The sequence below is a fragment of the Leptosomus discolor genome, chromosome 2 (genome assembly GCF_034619465.1).
Source record: "Leptosomus discolor isolate bLepDis1 chromosome 2, bLepDis1.hap2, whole genome shotgun sequence".
Lineage (NCBI taxonomy): Eukaryota > Metazoa > Chordata > Aves > Leptosomiformes > Leptosomidae > Leptosomus > Leptosomus discolor.
Genome location: NC_141392.1, coordinates 23,074,602 through 23,094,331, shown reverse-complemented (window position 1 = coordinate 23,094,331; position 19,730 = coordinate 23,074,602). Strand labels below are relative to the sequence as shown.

The 19,730-nt window shown below is 50.7% G+C and overlaps 1 protein-coding gene across 1 annotated transcript in view; it reads right to left on the bottom strand.

Annotated features, from left to right (window-relative positions):
- The window catches only part of LOC104344982 (phosphofurin acidic cluster sorting protein 1), a 69,954-nt gene that overhangs the window by 6,582 nt on the left and 43,642 nt on the right, over positions 1–19,730 (bottom strand). The window contains exons 2-9 of the mRNA XM_086482253.1: positions 14,553–14,640; positions 7,418–7,507; positions 6,930–7,055; positions 6,580–6,742; positions 6,337–6,428; positions 5,232–5,312; positions 4,375–4,434; positions 3,578–3,729 (exon numbers count right to left, since the gene is read on the bottom strand). Coding sequence (XP_086338379.1) covers positions 3,578–3,729; positions 4,375–4,434; positions 5,232–5,312; positions 6,337–6,428; positions 6,580–6,742; positions 6,930–7,055; positions 7,418–7,507; positions 14,553–14,640 — 852 coding nt within the window. The remainder of the gene's footprint in view (positions 1–3,577; positions 3,730–4,374; positions 4,435–5,231; positions 5,313–6,336; positions 6,429–6,579; positions 6,743–6,929; positions 7,056–7,417; positions 7,508–14,552; positions 14,641–19,730) is intronic.

Below are 19,730 nucleotides of genomic sequence, written 5' to 3'. Positions count from 1 at the left end.
TCTGCTCCCCCTCTTCAGTCTCGCCTCTGACTGCTGCTGCTGCACTATTCCAGCAGCGGCTTCCACCTTCCCTTCCTGCCTTCCTCTTTCCTGAGGCTCTGAAGATCACAGTATTGTACAAAGAACCACACCTCAGGCAACGCAGCAGCACAGCAATGTCATGTTTTGTTCCCCAGCACTTAAATTTGCCTTTTTTAAGGTCTCTGAGCTGATGTTTCGGTAGAGCTGCGCAGTGCAACTCCAAGGTCCTGTTCCCAAGTCACAATGGTCATCACAGGACCTCTCTGGGGGCAGCAGGACTGTCTCTGCCACCACAGTGTGAGCTTCCACCTTTGTTTCAGCCCTTTTTCCACCCTTTATTTATTTGCCAAGGACCAGGGGGTTCGCATCCTGCGGGCTGCTCAAAGACCAGTCTTTAGGAAACAAGCAGACTGTATCACTGGATCTCACCTGTCAGCTTTCCCAGCACCCTCGCAGCAACTGCAGCCCATCTGCAATGTGTGACTTTCCTGCAGGAGGATCTGAGACAGCTTCCCTCTAAGCTGTATGTACTTGCTCACTAACTCCCAGGAAAAGTTTCTCCTGATTTGCCTCATGTGCAGATGGGGATACCAGGTTGCAGGTCTCTGGGGATGGCCACGGAGGCGTAGGGTATTGGGTTCTTCTGTTAGGATTCTGCCAGATTTTCCATTGTTTTCTACTGTCCTCATCTGGCTAGATCTGCAGCTTTCTGCAGGATACCTACAGACAGGTAGGTCTGAACATCCTGGCTGCTCCCTTTCCTTTTACCACGTTTCCTCATTGGTATACAGCACGCTGTGCTGCCAGGTAGGTACAACAGAGTTTGTCAGGTTCTTTGCTTTTACTGCTCCTACAAGGACATTTCCTCTCAGTAAATGATGGTCCCCCACCACAGAGCAGCTCTTCAGCAGCGATGTTTATATACTGGCTGGAAGTCAAGGCTCGATTTTCCTCTCACTGACTCCGTGACCAGCTGCATTACAACACGTTCATCTACCGAAGCTCCAGGTTTAGAGTTGGAATTGTGCCCTGGTGGGACATTTTCTCCAGGTCATATAGGGATAAATGGTGTCTCCTGTTATTAACATATTTCTGCTCTCTCCACTCCTCCAATCTCTGCTACAGGATCTCAGACGTTGCCACCACCCTGTACAGTCATTACTCTACACTTGCCTTTTCTCAGACAGCAATTTCAATCCATACAGACTATGTTAATGACATAGTAAAACCACAGAAATATCTAAGTCTTCTAATAATTCGCTCCCCAATCAGCATCTCTCCAACACTCCTCTGTACTGTTTCAGTAATCCCACCAAAACATGACCTAGCCCTGGTGCCACTGGCACCTCAAAAAGGTATCTTCATCCCTTCGTTTTTCTTACACGTTGGATGTGTCCAGATTGTACACACTTGGTCTGGCTTGCAACACCCTATTTAAATGGGGCTGTCTCGCCCTACCCCATGGAAGCCGTGTCTGTTTCTGCTCTCTCCCACTTGCAATTCAGAAGCTTTCATCCCTAGATGATGTGTCACACTGAGCACAGAGCTCTTCCGCAATTCTCAGCTTTCCCTGTTCTGCAGTTTAAAGGCTTTCATATAGGCATGATTGAGTCTGAGTCTCAGCAGGCCGGGATTTAGGTAAATCCCAGCCCTTCTGCACAGCCTCCTCCTGTTTTCAATGGATGAGTCCCCTCTCCCCATCCATTTTCCCAGTCACCTATGGTGACATTTGCTCCTTCACCTCTGATCTTCAATCAAAGGCTCTGACTGTTGAGGTCTTACCTAACAGCCTCAGTTCTAGCTGGTTTCACCCCAGTGTAGGAGCAGCCTATGGCTGCGTGGCCTCCCTGGCTGATCAAAAGGATGGCGCTCTGCTCCCAGCACCACTGGCCCAATGCAGGGCACTGGCCACTGCTCACCCTTAAGGACTACCTTAATGCCTTACTCCACAGAGACCTTTACAGTGTCTAGAGAGGTCGTCTACAACAATAAACAAATGCAACACGAGGATCCCATCTTGAATTTACAGGCTGGGCTGGAAGGTCATCACCAGCTGAGAAGGCTACGCAGGGCCTTGGAACCATGCAGTCTACGCTAAAGACCTGGGCAGCCAGCTCCCACCCCTCCTTAGAAAAAGTACAGACCCAGTAACGTGAATTCAAGGGGATGCGCGCTCGGCACTACCAGAAACTGAGGCACTAGAGAGCAAACCAAGCTAGGGACACTTTGTGAACAGGCTGAAAAACAGCCCAGGGCCCCATAGCTGTCCTACCAGGGACAGCAGCAAACACCCCAGGAAGACTGTAACGGCAGGTACAAGCACAAACCAGCACTTACTCTAGGATGCTCTCCCAGTGACTAGATGTTTGCAAGCAGACACCTGCAGAACTAGGGTGGGGTCTTATATTTAATACTTATATTTAAATACTCTCAATAGACTTTTCTTACAGTTTACATAGTTTTACACAGATACATAAACAGTTGTCTGACCACAAAAAGACCTTCCTTTTTCTCCTACAGCACCTTTGTTTCCTTTGATGAGAGACCGTGTGAAACTCCTTTTGGAGTCCAAGCAGACCACCTAAGCAGCTCTCCCTTGCCCACGTGCCTGCTGTCTCCTTCACGACAACTTGTGGGTTTGTGGAAAACATGACTTCTGCCATGTTCCCGTTTCTTCCCCAGGGCCCCATGGGTTCCTGAATCCAGAAGATTTAATTTCAAACAGTTTGCCCATGGCAGACCAAGCCTGCTACCCCTGCTAAGCACCTTCAGCAGGGATTCCAACTAATCCAAATTATATTTAAATACCGAACTATAGAAACAATAATGACAAGTAAGCTTGACTTAGCTAGAAGAGACCAGGCACACTGTGAGGCAGCCAAGTAGAAAAACAATAAAAGGCAACTTTCTCAGAAAAGGATAGCATGGAAACAGAACAGCCATGAGCAGAGAGGCCAGGTGAATGCAGACCATGTGGGAGAAAAGCCTGGTTTCATTGCATGGTCCACTGGAGACCTCTGTGCCAAGTCAGCAGTGCTTGGCAGAGCAAGTCAAGCCACCGGGTGCCTGGGGAATAGGGTGAGGAACATGGCTGATGGTTGCTAGTCACATGTCTCCACAAAGGGTGGGAACGCAGCATGCAGATCTCACAAGAACACAAGGACTGGCCCGAGCAGTCACGAAGTGCTCAAAAGATAAGCATGCTTCAGTGTGGAGAGCCCTGAGAAGGCCAGAACTGTCAGCAGAAAGACAGGAGAGCTGGGAGCAGTGGGGGCTTAGATCAAGTAGGTATTCTTCCAGCAGATCAGTAAGTGTCAGATGTTGGGCTGGCAGGAAATTAAATGAGACTGAACGTGAAGGAGGCCAGTTTTAATGGGCAGCTTTGAGTTTATTAAACAGGATATGCAAGTGAGGAGCTCAGTGGTGCCAAAAGATGGTGACGGGAATGGAGATGAGACAATGCCTGCATTAACCCAAGCAACAGAAAAACATCAGAGGGCATTTCTCCAGGTCCCACAGACTGTGCTGTCAGCCTGTGACTCCCTGCAACCCTTACCTCAGGGTGGGCTTGGGTGTGCTGTGCACACTTTCATTGTCCTCAATCTCTGGGCCGCTGTCACTGTTGTTGCACTCTTCCAGGCTGTCATAGAGCAAGCCCAGGTCTTCCTCCACCTCCTGGGTCTGGTCTACAGGGTCAGAGTCCAGGACCTGTGGGACCAAGCCCAGAGGGCAATGAAGAGATACGGAGTCACCCGCGCCCCAGGCCAGGCACATAGAAGCTCCCTCCTAGCCACAAGGCACATCACGGCACTGTTCTCACCTCAGGGAGCCAAATCCAGGCTGCAGAAGCAGCAAGTGACACTGTCATTGGGCCAAAGGAGGGTGCCATGAGCACGACATCCAAAGGAGTCTCAGACACCCATCATACTTACTGGGCATTAAGACACCTGGGAGGACCTCCACTGGCTGTGCTGCACACTCAGTGCAGGCTCCCAGCCAAGGCCAGCTATCCCCAGGCTGATCTTAGCCTGCTCTCAGTTGAGAACGGGACTGCCCCTGCAATGCCAGTTCCTGAGGCAGAGACAGTGTATGACAACACCCTTCTTCCCCCGACCCCTCTCCCCAAAAGGAAGGCATTTTTGATTTGAGTACGAGGCTCAGAGCTGCCTTCTTGAGGCAGAAAGCTTCGGAAAAGCCAAGGCCCAGCCTGAGTCATGTCTCACACCACTTTTGGTAACACCCCTGAGCACTTGCAGCTCATGCCTTGTGTTCCCAGTGAGTGGGAACCAGCACTCTGACACCTACATATCTGCAGGAGACACTGCCAGATGGGGCAGCCTTCCCACTTCTTACCTCCTCCGTCACTTTAAACCTCTTCAGTAAAGCCACAAATTTCTGCTTGAAGTTTGGTTGCTAAAACAAAACAAGGGAAGAAAAAACTATCAAACCATGATTGAAGATGACTAACACACAGGCCTGGGTTGCTCTCTTTAACATGTTATCAGTTCCTTTCTGGGTCCACAGGCCCAAGCTCAGCTATAATCTCCCTTGCCCTTTAAATTTCCTGTAGGATTTGGACTAAATCTGGACTCCGCAAGAAGCCACAGTAGCTGGGCATGAGGGAGGGTGCAACGACTCAGACTCTCTCTGCTACAGGCTGGAATAGCACTTTCTCTCCATTTAAATCCCCTTACTTGCCAGACCATCTGGTTGAGGAATGCTGCCTTAAAGCAAGAAAAGATGGGGAACAAACTCAGGAAGAAGGTGCCCAGGGACCCACAGGGCTGAAGCAGATGGGGATGATGAGATGCTTGGAGAGCAGGGGGCTGGCACAGCAGCTCCCCGCTTCTGCTGACAGGCAGAGGAGCTGCTAATGGCTCACCCTTCCTTGCACCAACCTTCCCCTTCCTCAGGGAGAGAAAGAGAAGAGACCACGTCACAGCAGCAAGTCAAACCTATGTTGCACACAGATCACCACTGATACGAAGCCAGGCTAAACACAGTACAGACCATGAGCCGGGGTACAGCTCCGAGTAGCAAGCTAACTCATTAATGGCAAGGGGTTTGCTCCTTCTTCTCAGAGCCAAAGGCTTTCTTCCCTGCTCCGCACCAGAGCCAATGTCCCCCCAACTCCCCCCTCACTCCCTGCAGGGAGGAGAGGAAGCGAATCCTTTCCATCCCTTTGATCATGTTGTAAATGCTGATGTTACTCTGGTCATTGATGTGGTTCGGATCATTTTCCTCCTAGCCTTCTTGGTTTTCCTCAAGTCATCCTCTTCGTCAAACAGATCCTGCAGGCAAAAGGTCACAGAACATAAGAGCAACTCAGAGTGCAGGGAGCAGCATCTCCTAGAAGTTCCCTGGCCCCACGCTTGCACCCCATTTTGAAAAGCTTCGGTCCACTCTGCTCCCAGAGCCTTGCTTCTCACTTCTCCCACCTCTCTCTATGCAGCTCCTCCCTCCTCCCACCTCTCTCTATGCAGCTCCTCCCTCCTTAGCACTGTCCCCCAATGGACCTTCTTCCCCAGCGCCTTTGCTCCCAGGCCCCTCCAGAAGGACATGTACATCAAGATTCAGAGGAGAGACAGCAGCTTTCTGGAAGTCCTTGTTACAACTAAAACTCTTCTCTCTGCACTCACCAGCCTCCCTGTGACCCATGTGCTGTTCTCCTGCTCTCCCCTCTCCAGGGTTAGCTCAGAGGGCGCAGCACCTGAGCTCACAAAAAGTGTTCTTCCAGGGATCAGCCTCAACAATACACACAGCTCCCAGTGACGTGGGGCCCTGATGTGTTAACCCAGCACAACGGGACAGGTAATACGGAGGACCCCGAACAGAAGCTTTTTTGGCCTTGAGCGTAGGCACCACAACAAGAGGACAGCAAACAGCAGTAGCACAGCTCATCACAGGCCTAGGATGGGTCTGCCACCTCTGACCATTTTCAGACCCAGATTGTTCTTCTTCCTAAAATCTCTGCTCTGAGAAAGGGCAGCCTCTGGCCTGTTACCACAAGGAGATGGGAGAGAATCGTAGTGCAAGATGGAGGGGTCTCAGCAGGGGTTTTACGCTGCAGACCAGACAGCTCCAAGGACAGATGGGTGAGACCTATGGCTCTCCAAAGTCCCTTGCCTCACCACGGACTTGACAGCAGGCCACAGTTCTTCCTGCTGTCGGGTATTGTGGCTCTCTGTCCTCTGAAACCATGACAAATGTTTACAAGGAAGATGAGAGGGTTCAGAGCAATCCAGACTCTTAACCCCTGACTCTTGCTCCAGAAATGGGACCAGGACATGAACCACCTTGCCAGGCCTCCCTTACCTGACCCTGCACAGCATCATCACTGGCTTCCTGCTCTGAGGAGAAGCTGTCATCCTCTTCTTCCGAGTAGTTATCAATGTCTGGGGAGCGATCTGAAAGCAGACAGTACACATGCCACAGCTAAGCATGATGCCTGGCATCGCTCCAGAGAAATGATTGCTGGCAGGCGCTTGGGGACGCACTCTATTACTCATGTCCTGTCCCAAATGCTTGCCTTCAGGTCTGTGATGAGCGCTAACACACCTGAAGCTTTGATTTTAGGACCTGAGGGGACACTCCCATCCTCATGATCAATGGGCTGACTGGACAACGAGTAGATGCTGATTTCAGCCACTCGGATGTTCACGTCCTTCATGTTGCTGTGGAGGCCCAGAAGCTGCCCGCCGTCTGTTGGGTGCTGCATCACCTAGGCAGACAGACAAGCCCCTGCCAGGGTGACACAATGGCAGCTGGCAGCCCACCCCCTCTGTCTCATAGCTAGCCAACAAGCCAGACCGCTCAGCACCGAGAGCCTGCCAGCCGGCCCAGCTCCCTTCCCAGCACTGGCACAGTGAGGCCATGCGAAGCTCCCCTCTGTTCCCAGCACCCTGTACCTCAGCCATGTTTATGATGCCCACTGCAAGGGTCTTGTAGCCCAGGATTGTGCGGTTCTTGTATCTCTTCCTCCGCTGCAGCATGATCTGTAGTTTGTTGCCATCTCTCTTGAGGAAGTGTGGGTACTGGGGAAGGGACGTGCAGGGAAGATGGCAGCATGAGGGTGGGGCTCAGCATGACACGCGGGTAGAAAAATCTTCCTCAGTGCTGATGTACAGCAGGATCTGACCTGCTGAGCTTTGAGGTGTCCCTCAAAGGCCACCTGCACTCCATATCATCCTCCAAATCCCCATGCCCAGCAAAACAATCCCTGGAGCAATGGAGCAGTTGGCCAACAGCAGGAATCTGTGCCGTTATGATCTGAGCATGGGCACCCACAGAAGGCCCCTTCTCAGAGACTGCCCCCTTCACACTGAGCCCCCAAAGCCGTGCTTGTCAAGAAATGCCAGGTGAGGGGGGCACCAGGGAACCGGGCAACACAAAGTACCTGTAGTGAGAAGGTCAGCTCCAGCTCAGTCTCCATCAGGCCGCCAGGCGGGAGGACGTATTCGTTTGATCTCAGGACTCGCTTTGAACCCTACAAGAAGATTGGTAGGCGCACAAGCTAAGCTGGAGCATCTTGGCCACAGACTCCACTGCACCACACACACAAGTCAATGGTGTTCACAGTCCACAAGGAAAGAGCCAGTGCCTTGACTCTGTTCTGTTCCGCCTCGCAGAGCCACCTTACACCAATCAACGCTTCGCAAAAGCCTGCAGTTTCTCCTGAGCTGCCAAAGGCCCCCTCTCCTTGCCCCACTGCCAGGGAGCACTTGTTTCTCCCAAGCGTGCTCTGCTTAATCTGGCTCCTTGCACCTGGAGCCCACTGGATGCTGTGGAGGGGGACACTGCTAAAGCCAGAGGGAGACATGCATACAGCACCAGCAGGGGAAGGAAAAGCTCCCAACACACTGCCTAGCCAGGAAAGCGACAGGTCCTGGAGCACACCTCTGCCCCTCAGCAGACAGACGCAGTGTAGAGCCCTGCCCAAGCACAGCTCACAGGACTGATCTGCTGGGATGAAGGAAGGATGTCCCAGGGGAACAGGGGTCCCTCTGCTTGCTCAGCTTGTGTCTCTGAAAACTCCTCCTAGTCTTTTCCTTGGGCAACAGTCCTTATCTCTCCACATATACAAACGTTTTTCTGCCCCAGGAAGGAAGCAAGAAAGGCACTCTAACTCGTGCCCACTCCAACTCTTTCCTTCACTTCTGTCCTGTCTTTACTGTCTCTATGGCTTGCCTGCTGACAGAGACACTGAATGACTTGGGGGATGAAAAATGCTGTGTGCATGCACCACTCTCTTGGTTGCACGGTAGCACAACTCACAGACCCCCCCAAAATGCTCACACCCACTGGCTGGGTCTCCGCAGGGCTGTGGGACCAGCTCTAAGGATAGAACAGCCTATGGTGGTTTCTCACTCTCTCCTGCCTCCCCGTGGATGGGACAGCAAGCTGCGATGCTGATTTAGGGAGGCAACAGCTGTTCTTACAAGTCAGTTATCATTGCTTTTGTGAGCACTCCTTGATTTAAACTGTGGGCTAGTGAGCAGATAGGTCAAAGCTAACCAAATAGGCACACCAGTCCAAAGGAACTGGGTACCACCTCATAAATGTTGCCCCTTCCCAAGACCTCAATGCATCCCCACACCCTTCCCAGCTTGATCCTGACAGATGCTGTGGCCAGCAGGATCCTAAGTTGGCCGTGGCTGGAGACCCTTCAGCAACTTAGACAAATCCCAAATTTGGCTAAGGTTACGTGACTTTAGAGCCCCCAGCTCTTCATCTCCATTGCAAATGGGTCAGCAGCCCCAGAAGTCATGACAGGAGCATGCAGGTGGCACCGTAAAGGAGACCACAGCTACATCCCCTCTGCAATCAAAGAGAAAGGCAATGGGCACAGGCATGTTTCAGCACCCAGCGAGCACCAGGGAAGCTGGCTGATGGGAACTTCAGCATGGTCCAGCAAGCCTGGGCGGTGCTGATCAAAGGCCTTTCTTGACCTCCATTGCTGGTGTCACCCATGCTAGCAAGGAAAATGAACCAAACAACCTACAGAGGGGAGGCAAGAAAGGCCTCCACATGTTGCAATGGTGCAGCACTACAGTTCTCACTGGTACCCAAGCAAAGACAAGCTCTAGCGAAACCTTCCTTGGGCCTCCAAGAGGCCCAGCCTAAGCTGTTCGCAACACTGTTCTCAGCGACTGTGCCAGGAGTGAGGCTTTCCTGTGAAAGGTCTTCCTAAAACTGAAGAGAGGAGGTGGAGCTCATTCCCTTCACCATCTGTGAGCTTTCCTGGCCAAGAATGCACTGACTTTTCCTTCCCGAAGTATTCTTTAGTAAGAGATGACAGGTGGTCACTATGACAATGACCATTTACTTTAGCACATTTCCCATTTGCTGTTTGTTGCAGAGAGATTATCCACCAAAGATTTGTTCTTTCATCAGAACACACATACTGGTGCAATTATTCTTCTTGAAGATGCTATTTCTGGGGACAGAGTTACATCAAAGGAAAGGTGAGGACAGCCTGGGTGGCATGTGCAGTGAGTGAAGGTTTCATAAACATTGCTACCCTGTGTGTTACTGTCATTTACTGCTATGGAAGTTACACACCCAGCTCCAGTCCTAGCCTCTGGCCCTCAGTGAAATGCCAGTGCACATCCATGTGGCTGGTTTATTATAACAGTGCAAGCAGAAGGGAGCAGCAGCGGAGCTCAGAGACCTCTAAACAGCAGCACTTTTTAGGTCTGGGCCAGTTCTTTACAGGTGCATGGGCCAGTTCTTTACCGGTGCAGTGACCTGGCAGGCTGCACCCTGCCTAAGCTCAAGCCCTAGGAGATACCTGGCCCATGGAGTCACATGAAGGTAGAGAGGTCATAGTGTCTAAGCTCAGCCAGAGGGCCAGCTCCCAGGGCACCATGAAGCACAGCACTTTGGACGTGGGGTAGAAAGAGGGCTCGGCATTGTACTGCAAATGCGCGAGGTACAGTCCTCTCAGCAAGGTAAAAGCCGCTACCTAAAGATCAAGTCCAGCCTGCAAGGTACGCTAGGCTTCACGGAAGGAATGGCACTCACATACCCAGCAGTACCTTCAGAAGCAAACCACAACCCAGCAGGAAACAGCATTGCTCCAATTAAAGAGACTAGAAACTAGTGCCGGGGGGCTACTACCTGCCTAGTAGCCCTTCCCTAGAACATACCACAACTTTGCTGCCTGGGAAGAACCCCAGGCAGCAGAACAGACTCTGCAGAAAGGGACGGGGGGATCCTGGCGGACATCAAGGTACCCCTGCATCAGCAGCATGCCCTGTGGCAGCAATGACACCAATCCCAGCCTCAGCAAATGTGCAGGCAGAGAAAAAGGATTCCTCCTCTCTATTCAGCACTGGTGACACCACAACTAGATTCCAGACCCAGTTTGGGCTCCCCAGTCCAAGACAGACAATGACAGACTAGAGCAAGTCCAGCAGAAGACATCAGGATGGTCAAGGGCTGGAGTACAGGACATACAAGGAGAGGCTGAGTGAGCTCAGTTTGTCCAGATGGAAAAAGAGAGGGTGAAGGGGGTACTTTACTGGTGCCTACAGACACTTAGCAGGAGGGTGCAGAGAAGAGAGAAGTGAACTCCTCTCAGAGGTGCACAGGGACAGAGTAAGAGGCAACTGGGATGAGCTGGAACATGGGAAATTACCATTAGATGTTGGGATTTTTACTTTTTTTCCTTTGTGAGTGCAGTTAAACATTGGAACAGGACACAGAAAGAGAGAATTCTCCATCCCTTGAGAAATTCAAACCTCAGCTGGACATGGCCTTGAGCACCTGATGTAGCTCAACTGTTCTGCATTTCGAGTAATGTCATGCAAGACCAATTTCTCAGCAGAACAGCTGAGTATCACCATCAGTATCACAGGAAAACTTAAGACTGTTACAGTGAAGATCACAAATGATAAAGACTGTCAAGGAAGTGAAAAGCAACAGGGAGAGGTTGTGGTCACAGATCTTCACTATCTAATAGACTGAAAACAGACAGGAGCTTTCACTACTATACACGGGCACGTGATGCCAAGGTCTGGTTTGCAAGGTACAATCCCCAATTTCAGGTATAAATCTGTCCTGACGGGTCTTGTTTAAAACACAGAAGGCTAGAAGAGCATACCAAACCTGGAAAACAAGAGAGAACTAACATAGTATGGGAGACCAGACCAAGGCAGACAGCAAAGCACTACCCAGAATACAAGCCAGGGTGCATTTTGGGAGAGAACAGCCCACTAAATATAAAATTTATTTATTTAGGGGTTATCTGGGATTGCTCAGGCAGGAGTGGAAATTCCTACAAGGCGTTGCAAAACGTTTAGAAACAAAGCATGAGTGAGATGTAGACAGAAAACTCTGCATGTACCTTCTATGCATAGCAAGAAGGAACAAAAAATTCAAGTTTCTGCAGGGTGCAGGGCTGAGGCAGCAGGCAGGTCTGGCAGAGACAAACGAGCTTCTCAGCCTGGATTATTTGTGGCACACATTCTGGTCCACTGTGTAGGGGCTGCCAGCATCATCCCTCTACAGCAGCACCAAGTCACATCCTGAGTCACCAGCCACATCCTGCAGGCAGCTGCAGGACAATCTGCATCTCTCCTACAGCACCTGAAAGCTGGGGGAGTACTAGGCTTGTTGTCTTCTTTCTTTGATTGTTTCCTCTATTCACAGCTCAAGAATGGGTATTTTTTAATTATATAGTATATAATAGTAAGTCTATATAGTAAGTCTCTCTGCTGAGAGGGAGCACCACATTTCCCTTTAGTTATGATGCCAAGACAGATATCTGCATCTTTATGGAGCTGAGACAGACACATGCGAATTTCTTAATGCCATGCTGAAAACAATACACAGAAGGAAACACTCTATGACATCTCCAGTCTGTTAAAACAAATAATGAGGGATAAAGGCTTAAAAAACATGTCAGTGATATGAGAGTACGTCCCCTTTTTCATGGTAGTTCAGACTTTATCTCACTGGAAGCCACTGAACATTCAATATTCAAGTCACCTCTGGGAAATGGGTATGTTCTGTAGACACAGAAAGCTCCCTTAGTCCTTTCACAGAGATCTTTTCAGATGAAGGAGCAGATGACAGCACATGCCACATTTGGAAGCTGTCTTTTAAGAGCAGAATGGCATGATCACTGTGTGAAAGAGATCAGATATTCTAGACAGGCTTACACTACCCTTTGAGTCACGTACATTCATTGAGCAGGCTGTCTCCAGTGCTGGGACTGTTGTTTTGGTGCCAGACCCACTCAGGCAGGGTCAGAGCTTTGCTTCCATGCAATCTGCCTTTCAGAGCAGCAACTTCCTGACAGGGAACTTCCCTAACCAAACAGACCTACTACTGAAATGAGAGAAAATATAGCTCCCCTTTCCACTAGTCCCCAGCTGCCCCCTTGGGAACTTGCAGGCTCTCCACAAATTACATGTATCAGCTTTTCCATCCAAAAGATGGAGACGGCAACGCGTGCTGGGCAGCCTTCAAACGGCTTCTTGCTAGTGTGACTCATCTGTTACCTAGGAGAGGAGCAGGAGGGATGGATCCATCTGAGACCATTCTGTAGGCAGGCTGCGCTGAAGCTGCCTACATCTTCCATCTGCCTTTCAGGAAGGCTCAGCAGTCCCTGACCCTGCCAAGGTGGCTGGTCAGGCAGGTGGAAGCAGCCTGGGGAGGCACACAAATTCACCCTGCTCCCACAAGGAGTGTTGAGCCACAGGGTCATGTGAGCAGAAGCATTCTCCTCCAGTTTCCTTCAGCTTTGAAGGAAGCCTACACCATCATGCAGCCACGGGTACGTGGCCACACAGAGAGGAGGTGACCATGTTTAAATAAAGACCCTGAATGCGGCCTCCATGCCCTGACAGGGAAAGGAGCCCTGCAGTGAAGAGCCCCTGTGGCTCACACAGTCACTGCTGAGGCCTGTTAATTTCTTTTGCCAACAGGGTGCAAGGTTGGCCTGTAGCAGGGGTGGGGGTGATCTGTTTGAAAAAGCTGGAGTCCCACTGTGCAGCCTCTTCCACAGTCTCAAATTTGCAGTGCATAAGAGAGTAGGCAGCTGAGGACATACATGCTCAGCACATGGCAGCCCCAACATAAGGGAGGCTGCACGGGAGCCCAAGGTTCCCCAGTCCAGAGAAGCACAGACAGCTTGGGCTGACAGTGCAGGAGATCAAAGCAGTGAGGGACCAGCCTAGCCCTAGCCCTCCCAGCCACGTGGGACCCACAGCCCCCAGCTGGCTCCCAGCAGGGCGCCCTGTGCTGCTGGCACCCATGGCCCAGCCTTGATTGCTCCCACATTTCCAGAGGCCAGGCAGCTCTTACCTGCCCAGGTTGTTCCCTTGCTAAAGCCTGCACCAAAGGGGCACAGGTCTTGGGGATCTTGGGGCTGAAAGCCCAGTGCTTTCAGCACTCCTGAATGGCACCATACACACAGTGATGGAAAGGCCAGCAAAGTGGGACACTGACCAAGTGCATGACACACAGCATCCCTGATGACCAAGTGACTGACCACAGCATCCTCACCCAGGTTTCACTTATTTTGCTTTCAGGTCCTTCTGTGCAAGTGAATCAGGTCTGACACGAAGGCAACCCCCTGCTCCCAGAGCTCCACTAATACTGCAGCTTCCAGTGCTAATCCAGGATTTAGATCCTAATGTGTGCAGCACAAAGAGCTCTGTGGGAGCACAAAGCTGCTGAGCTCCTGCCCCATGGTGCTTTCAACGGGATCAGCAGCTTTTCTGACAGCTGACAAGAACGAAGGAAGGACACCAGCATCCCAGCTGGGTTAGGGGAGCTGTGGCGAGGACAGCAGACTCAAGAGGCATCTTGCTTCCATGCTGTCCTTTGGCAGGCGGAAAGGTTGTGCCTCCACCCACAGGGACCCATCTCTTCACCACCAGCTGCAGAGAGGGAGGGGGGAGGATCGCATATACCAGGGTGGTAGCAAATTCCCTCTCCCCTTGGTGACAAAGATCCTCTCCCCTCCCTTCTGCCTGGTTCAGAGTAGAGGCACCAAGCCTAGCAGGGACGCACAGAGAAAAGGAGGGGAGAGCAGAGGAAGCAGTGAGATCACACAGGGTGCAAATGTCAGCAGAAGTCATGCACAGAGCCGCTGATTCCTTGCACCTTTCCTCTCCCACCCTTCACTCCCTAGGGAGGGGATCTGGATGGAGGGCATCGCCAGAAACCACCCAGCACTGAGCCTGTCAAATAGGTCAGGAACGGTGGGGTAGGGGATGCCAAACTCTGAACAGCAGCTCAAGAGGAGGGCCTTGGCTGAGGCAGGCAGGGAAGCAAGATGCACTCTGTCCCAGTGCAGAGGCCTAATCAAATTCATCCCTGATACAAACCAGCACTAGGCAGCTTGTTGCTGTCCCTGGGGCATCATTCTCACCTGCCTGAGAGCCAAAATCTTCCCAAGGGTGCTAACCGAGACAGAAGCAAGGGGTGGGCACAAGGCAAGGGACATGCAAACCGGCACTTCACAGAGGGCACAAGGATGGGCTTGCTGCCATTAGGCAGCAGGAAGGAGAGAAGCCTACCTGAATCTTCACAGCGATAAGCACAGAGCTTAGCTCTTTGTCCAGCTCTTTCAGCACCGTGAGTTTCTTCAGGCGCAGACTGCAGAGCCTGTAAGACAGAGAGAATGGGACACATTCAGGAACCACCATCCCTGGGGCCCTGCCACATGGTACCCGGTGCTCGGAAGGCAGTCTGGATGCTTGGCCCAGCTGCAGGTACAAGCTTGGCCAAGGAACACTGGCATTCATGCGCCACTGAGACAGCCCATTGGGGAAAAAAAAAAGGAAAGAAGGAAAATTAACAGAGCTAAAGCAGGCTTATGGGATTAGCATGCGACAGGAAGTCCAGCAGCAGGCCATGTGGTAAAGAGATCCCTTCCCAAGTACGGCTGTTGCCAGCTCTGCTTAAATCTACCTTGGCGACAGTGCTGTTTATTTATAAACCAAAGCACTTAAATCCACTCTTATCCTGGACTTAGTTAAGGCAAATGTTCCCATGCAGACATCACAGCTCAGCTCTTCGCTTCTACAGTACCACACAGAGCTGACTTGGGAAGCGAGGAGGCAGCAGCCCTGCAGGAAGCCTCATACAGCCGAGACACCCTGACAATCTCAAATCCTGGGGATTCAGCACGGTAAGTGGCACTTCCAGGAAAAACCCACGAAGGAGCCTACGGCTGAGTGAAAAGAGCTACTTTTGCTGCTCGAAGGATTAGTCACTGCCTATGAGACAACCAGCCACCCTGACCTCCTGCCTAGGAGGCTGCCGCAGGACTCCCACTGAGACTACTTGCGAGGAACTATGCGTCAGGGAGCACAGGCCAGACACAATTTTACAAGGAACGCCAGCACTCTCATGTTTTGCAAGCTGGCCTCTGTGCTCCCTGCTCAACGTCTGCATTGCTGCAGCCAGTGGTACCCAGGACTTCTGTGGATACGAGTGTGCTGTACCTGAGATTTAGGCCACCCTGCCCAGAGAACAGATGGGCAACTACCAAATACCTTTCTGTCTGACACACTGTGCTCTCTGAGGGCCAAATCTACTCCCCTTTGCCTTTTTTTTTTTTTTTTTTAAGAAGGAAAAAAACCTGCTCTTTCTATGCTAATGTACAGCAGCAGTGTAGAACAGCCCAGAGGTGGAACAATACTAGAAAGGGAAGGACAGCCAGCCCTACTGCAGGAGAGGTTTACGGCTTAGCAAGCACTCACCTCCTACCACACCCCTGCCATCCCTGCTAAAATTATTTTAGCTTGTGCAGAAGGTTTGCTGGACTGTGACTGCAACCCTGCTGCTCTGTCCTTTGTGTATGGATAGCAGGGCATGGTGGAAACCAGAAGTCAGGAAGTTGGGAGTGCAGGCAAGCTCTGCCCACCTCTTTGCCAGATGGCCTGGAATCCTTCAGCCAAGGCCCAGGGCTACAGCCCCCTAAGCCCTTGTACCCTGTGCACCCCAGCACTGCAATCAGGGATCCCATTTCTGTCCCCTGAGCCTCTGCTTGTAGGAAGGGAGAAATCTTATCACCTAGGGCAGGCTTCTCGCTCCCCAGAAATACTTACGCAAGGTTAGGAGTGAGATGTGGGGAACATTGCCAAAGACAGGGAGGCCACCTCTAGGGCAGGACTGAGTGCTAGCCAGAAAGATGGGGTACAGCAACTATCTAGTACCACTAGATACAACTAGATGCACTAGGTACAACTAGTACCGGCTGTACTAAGGAAAAGCTTGCAAAGAGACTAAGCTTAGCCAACACCATCACTAACCAGTGCTTACTTTGACTGTCCCTAGTCCCTAGACAACCCATGGAGAGGAAGGAGGCTTGAATGTGTAAGACAAGGACAGAACATCTACTCAAATTTTCCATACAGCATTGATTTACTTATGACAGTTACCTGCAAGGAGAAGTTACCCCAAAAGATTAAAACTTCCATAAGGATATCCAGTTTTAATTTGAGGATATTGAAAGATTATAATTCTGCCTGGCGGTTGTTCTCTTTGTAAAAAGCACGCTCCTTACCCAAACTAATCCACTCATTAGCTCTTCGTGCTCTGCTCTGAGGCACTCAAGAGTCCTGTCAGTACCTGGTATTTTTCCTCAGGGAAGAGCACATGCATACTGATCAGCTCTGCCCAGTTGGGCAGCTGTTTTATCTCCGATAAGGCACGTTAAAGCTTCTTTCTTCTCTTTCTACCCCTCTGCAGTTTTCAAGATCTCTTTTACACAGTGGGAGACTCTGTACTCTGTCCCTGGTCCTTCCCATACCACATGCAGGAAGGTGGTTACCCCCTTCCATCGTCCTCTCTTCCCCCTCTGCAGCACTCAAAGATCTCACTAGCTCAGGTATAGCTTGCACCCTGCAACTCCATCCCCTTCTCAAAACAGTGTTTTCTAAAATACCACTACCCTTCCCGCAGGGATTAGCATGCATGTTCTGGAGTCTAAATGTACTTCCTTGCAGCACAAGAACACACAATTTTTTTAAGGGTGCTCCCTAGCAGCTTCGCTGTCCCCTATGACCCTCTTTTGATCTGTTACTTAACCAATCCTTAAATCACCCAGTTTTGTGTCACCACTAGGCGTTTAGCACCAGTACTGGACAGCAGTGGCTCTCAGACTAATCCCTGCGCATCTCAACAGGACAAGCACAATCCACAGCGATCAGAACAGTATGCCTCTCTGAACACTTCGGCCAAATCCCACGGCAAGTACCCCGTGGTCTTGCCCAGGGCTGATCACTGTCCAATTCCTCCCAAGTCACTGAACTTTTCATAAATCTGGATCTACTTGCTTGTATAATTAAACAGAGTAATAGCAACTGCTCTCGAGCTGTGGAACTACTGCAAGGACTTCCTCTGTATTGAGTTGCGGTGAGCATAACTGTCTAACACTCTGACAGCAGCAGTGACTGATAGCAGCAAGGAAAATGAGCTCCAATAGGACAGTTTGACAGCCTCCTGGATCTCTACTACTCCTACACTTCACTGCTGGTCATTTATTGCTGAGAAGTACTCACCATTTCCTGGTACTGTCTTCAAAAATGCTGCCTTTCTTCCATCACTAACAGGAATGACCAGTCAGCTAAAAAGCCCCCTTTCCTGATCATGGCTTTTAAACATGCAACAAAATAAAGCAGCTCCTGTTTTTCACTCATTCTGCTCTACCTCCTTATTCAAGCTGGTACCAGGCGGGAGCACACACCCCACCACAGCTGCTGGCTGAGGAGGTAACAATCAGGAGTACACATACACATACACACATTCACACAGCCATCACTGCCACCACCCCCAGCTCAGATGATGGCAACGAGAAGGAGCACAGGCACATATACACAAACACGTGCATCCCGGCAGCACCACCCCCGGCTAAGGGGCATGCACATGTGTGCACTGACACACATGCACACAGACACACACACTCACCCACCTCAGCTAAGCAAGCACTGACTTTTGAAGCTGGGATTACGAACTGCAAACAATGACATCAAAATAAGACAGGCGGCGGGGGGGGAGTGGTGGAAAAGAGAAAGGAGCAAAACGAGGAGTTCACTGAGTTAACTATCTGATAGCATTAAAACCTCAAAGGTGAAATTTTCAGAGTATGCAATTTTCTAGACTATGTTCTTAGACACTATAGTCATACTTTGAAAACACACCAAAGCATCACTCTCGGCACATTTTTTCCTCCTTTTTTCCACTCCAGGTTGCAGCTTCCCAGATGTTTCCTTCCTTTCTAGTCAAATGACAAATTTGGAGGTTTTGCTGCGAAGTCTGATGAAACACTTATAACACTGTCACCAACCTGGCCTGTGCATTCATCTTGAAAAGCAAAGCTGCTATAACTCATGCATTTTGTGAAATTCAGTGTCAGTAGCAAAGCACCGGCTCCAGCTGTTACTTGCAAATTCATCCAACCTCCTGTCCCAACAGGTGACTGCTGCTCACAGACGACACACACAGTGGCTGGTTTTACTGTTGCGTTTCAAGGCCAATGTTTCAGTGAATGCCACACATCCCTAAAGCCCCTGATCCCAGGGGAATACAAACCAGAGGCTTCCTAAGGCTGGTAGAGAGGGAAGGAAAACAGGACGAAAATGTGCACAGAACAGGAGGAGCAGGTTAGAGCCTGTGCTTTGCCTGTAGGCCACTAGTAACTAGTGAGCAACTAGTAAGGAGAGGAAAACAATTTTATCCTACCTATGGCCTCAGCAAAAAAAAATCTGGGGGTACACCATACCCAGTGGGGGAGCAGCAGCTTTAGAAGGACCCTGCAAAACCGGAGCTACTACCCAAAACTTATCCACGAACAGGCAAAGGTGCCTGGCAGAGAAGTGGGTTGAGCTCTGTATAATCCAGGAACGTCAGACACCTCTTTTTGCACAGGGCACAGGCACTGAGGAGGCAGAGGTGCCAAGGAGCACTTCTACTGGGATCATACACGGAAGGTGAAGGCTAGAGTGTAAAGTCAGGCAGCAATGAGGGCTCTTTGAAAGGTACATCTGGCCACTAACAACCTTAATAGCAGATCTCACAGTCCTTTTGAGCAGATTTGGTAGATTTTTTCTGCTGGCACCCTGGGCTGTTCAGTGCTTGGCTTAATGACCACTGGTGAGTGGCAGCTCATTCTCTGGGCAGGATTATTTTCCTGAATATTTGCACTGATTTCTTCAAGTGGCAGCAGTCAGGCTCCCTGGGTTTTGCCTGTAGCTCTCATGCCACCTACAAATGTTAAAAGCGCATCCAGCTTTCCAAGCACTGACCCTCCATGCTCCCTCGTCAACACTACCACCCTTATTAGATGCATAGTTGTGGACTAATCCTTCAAAAGCAGCAGTTTAGCAACCCCTCAATATTTTTTCTGACTTTGACAGCTCAGCTTTGCTTTTCAAGGTGATATCCACCTCTGAAACTGGGCTTCTGGAGAGATGCCCGATGTTCAGCGGGGCTCAAAAGATACGGGACACTCCCGCATCCCTGCTCAATTGCTGGGCGGTACCTATTTCCTGCAAAGCTTCCCACTAGAGGGCAGAAGGCAGCCAGCCAAGACCAGACACCCCGGGCGATGGGGATGCCCTGCAGCTCGCCCTGCAGACTGGCTAGTCTCATAGAGTGGAGTTGTAAAAGCAGATTGACCCCCTCTTATCAGAGGGGTGGCCAGCCCTACAGCTCACCTCTGAGACTGGCCAAAGCAGGTGCCGAGGGAA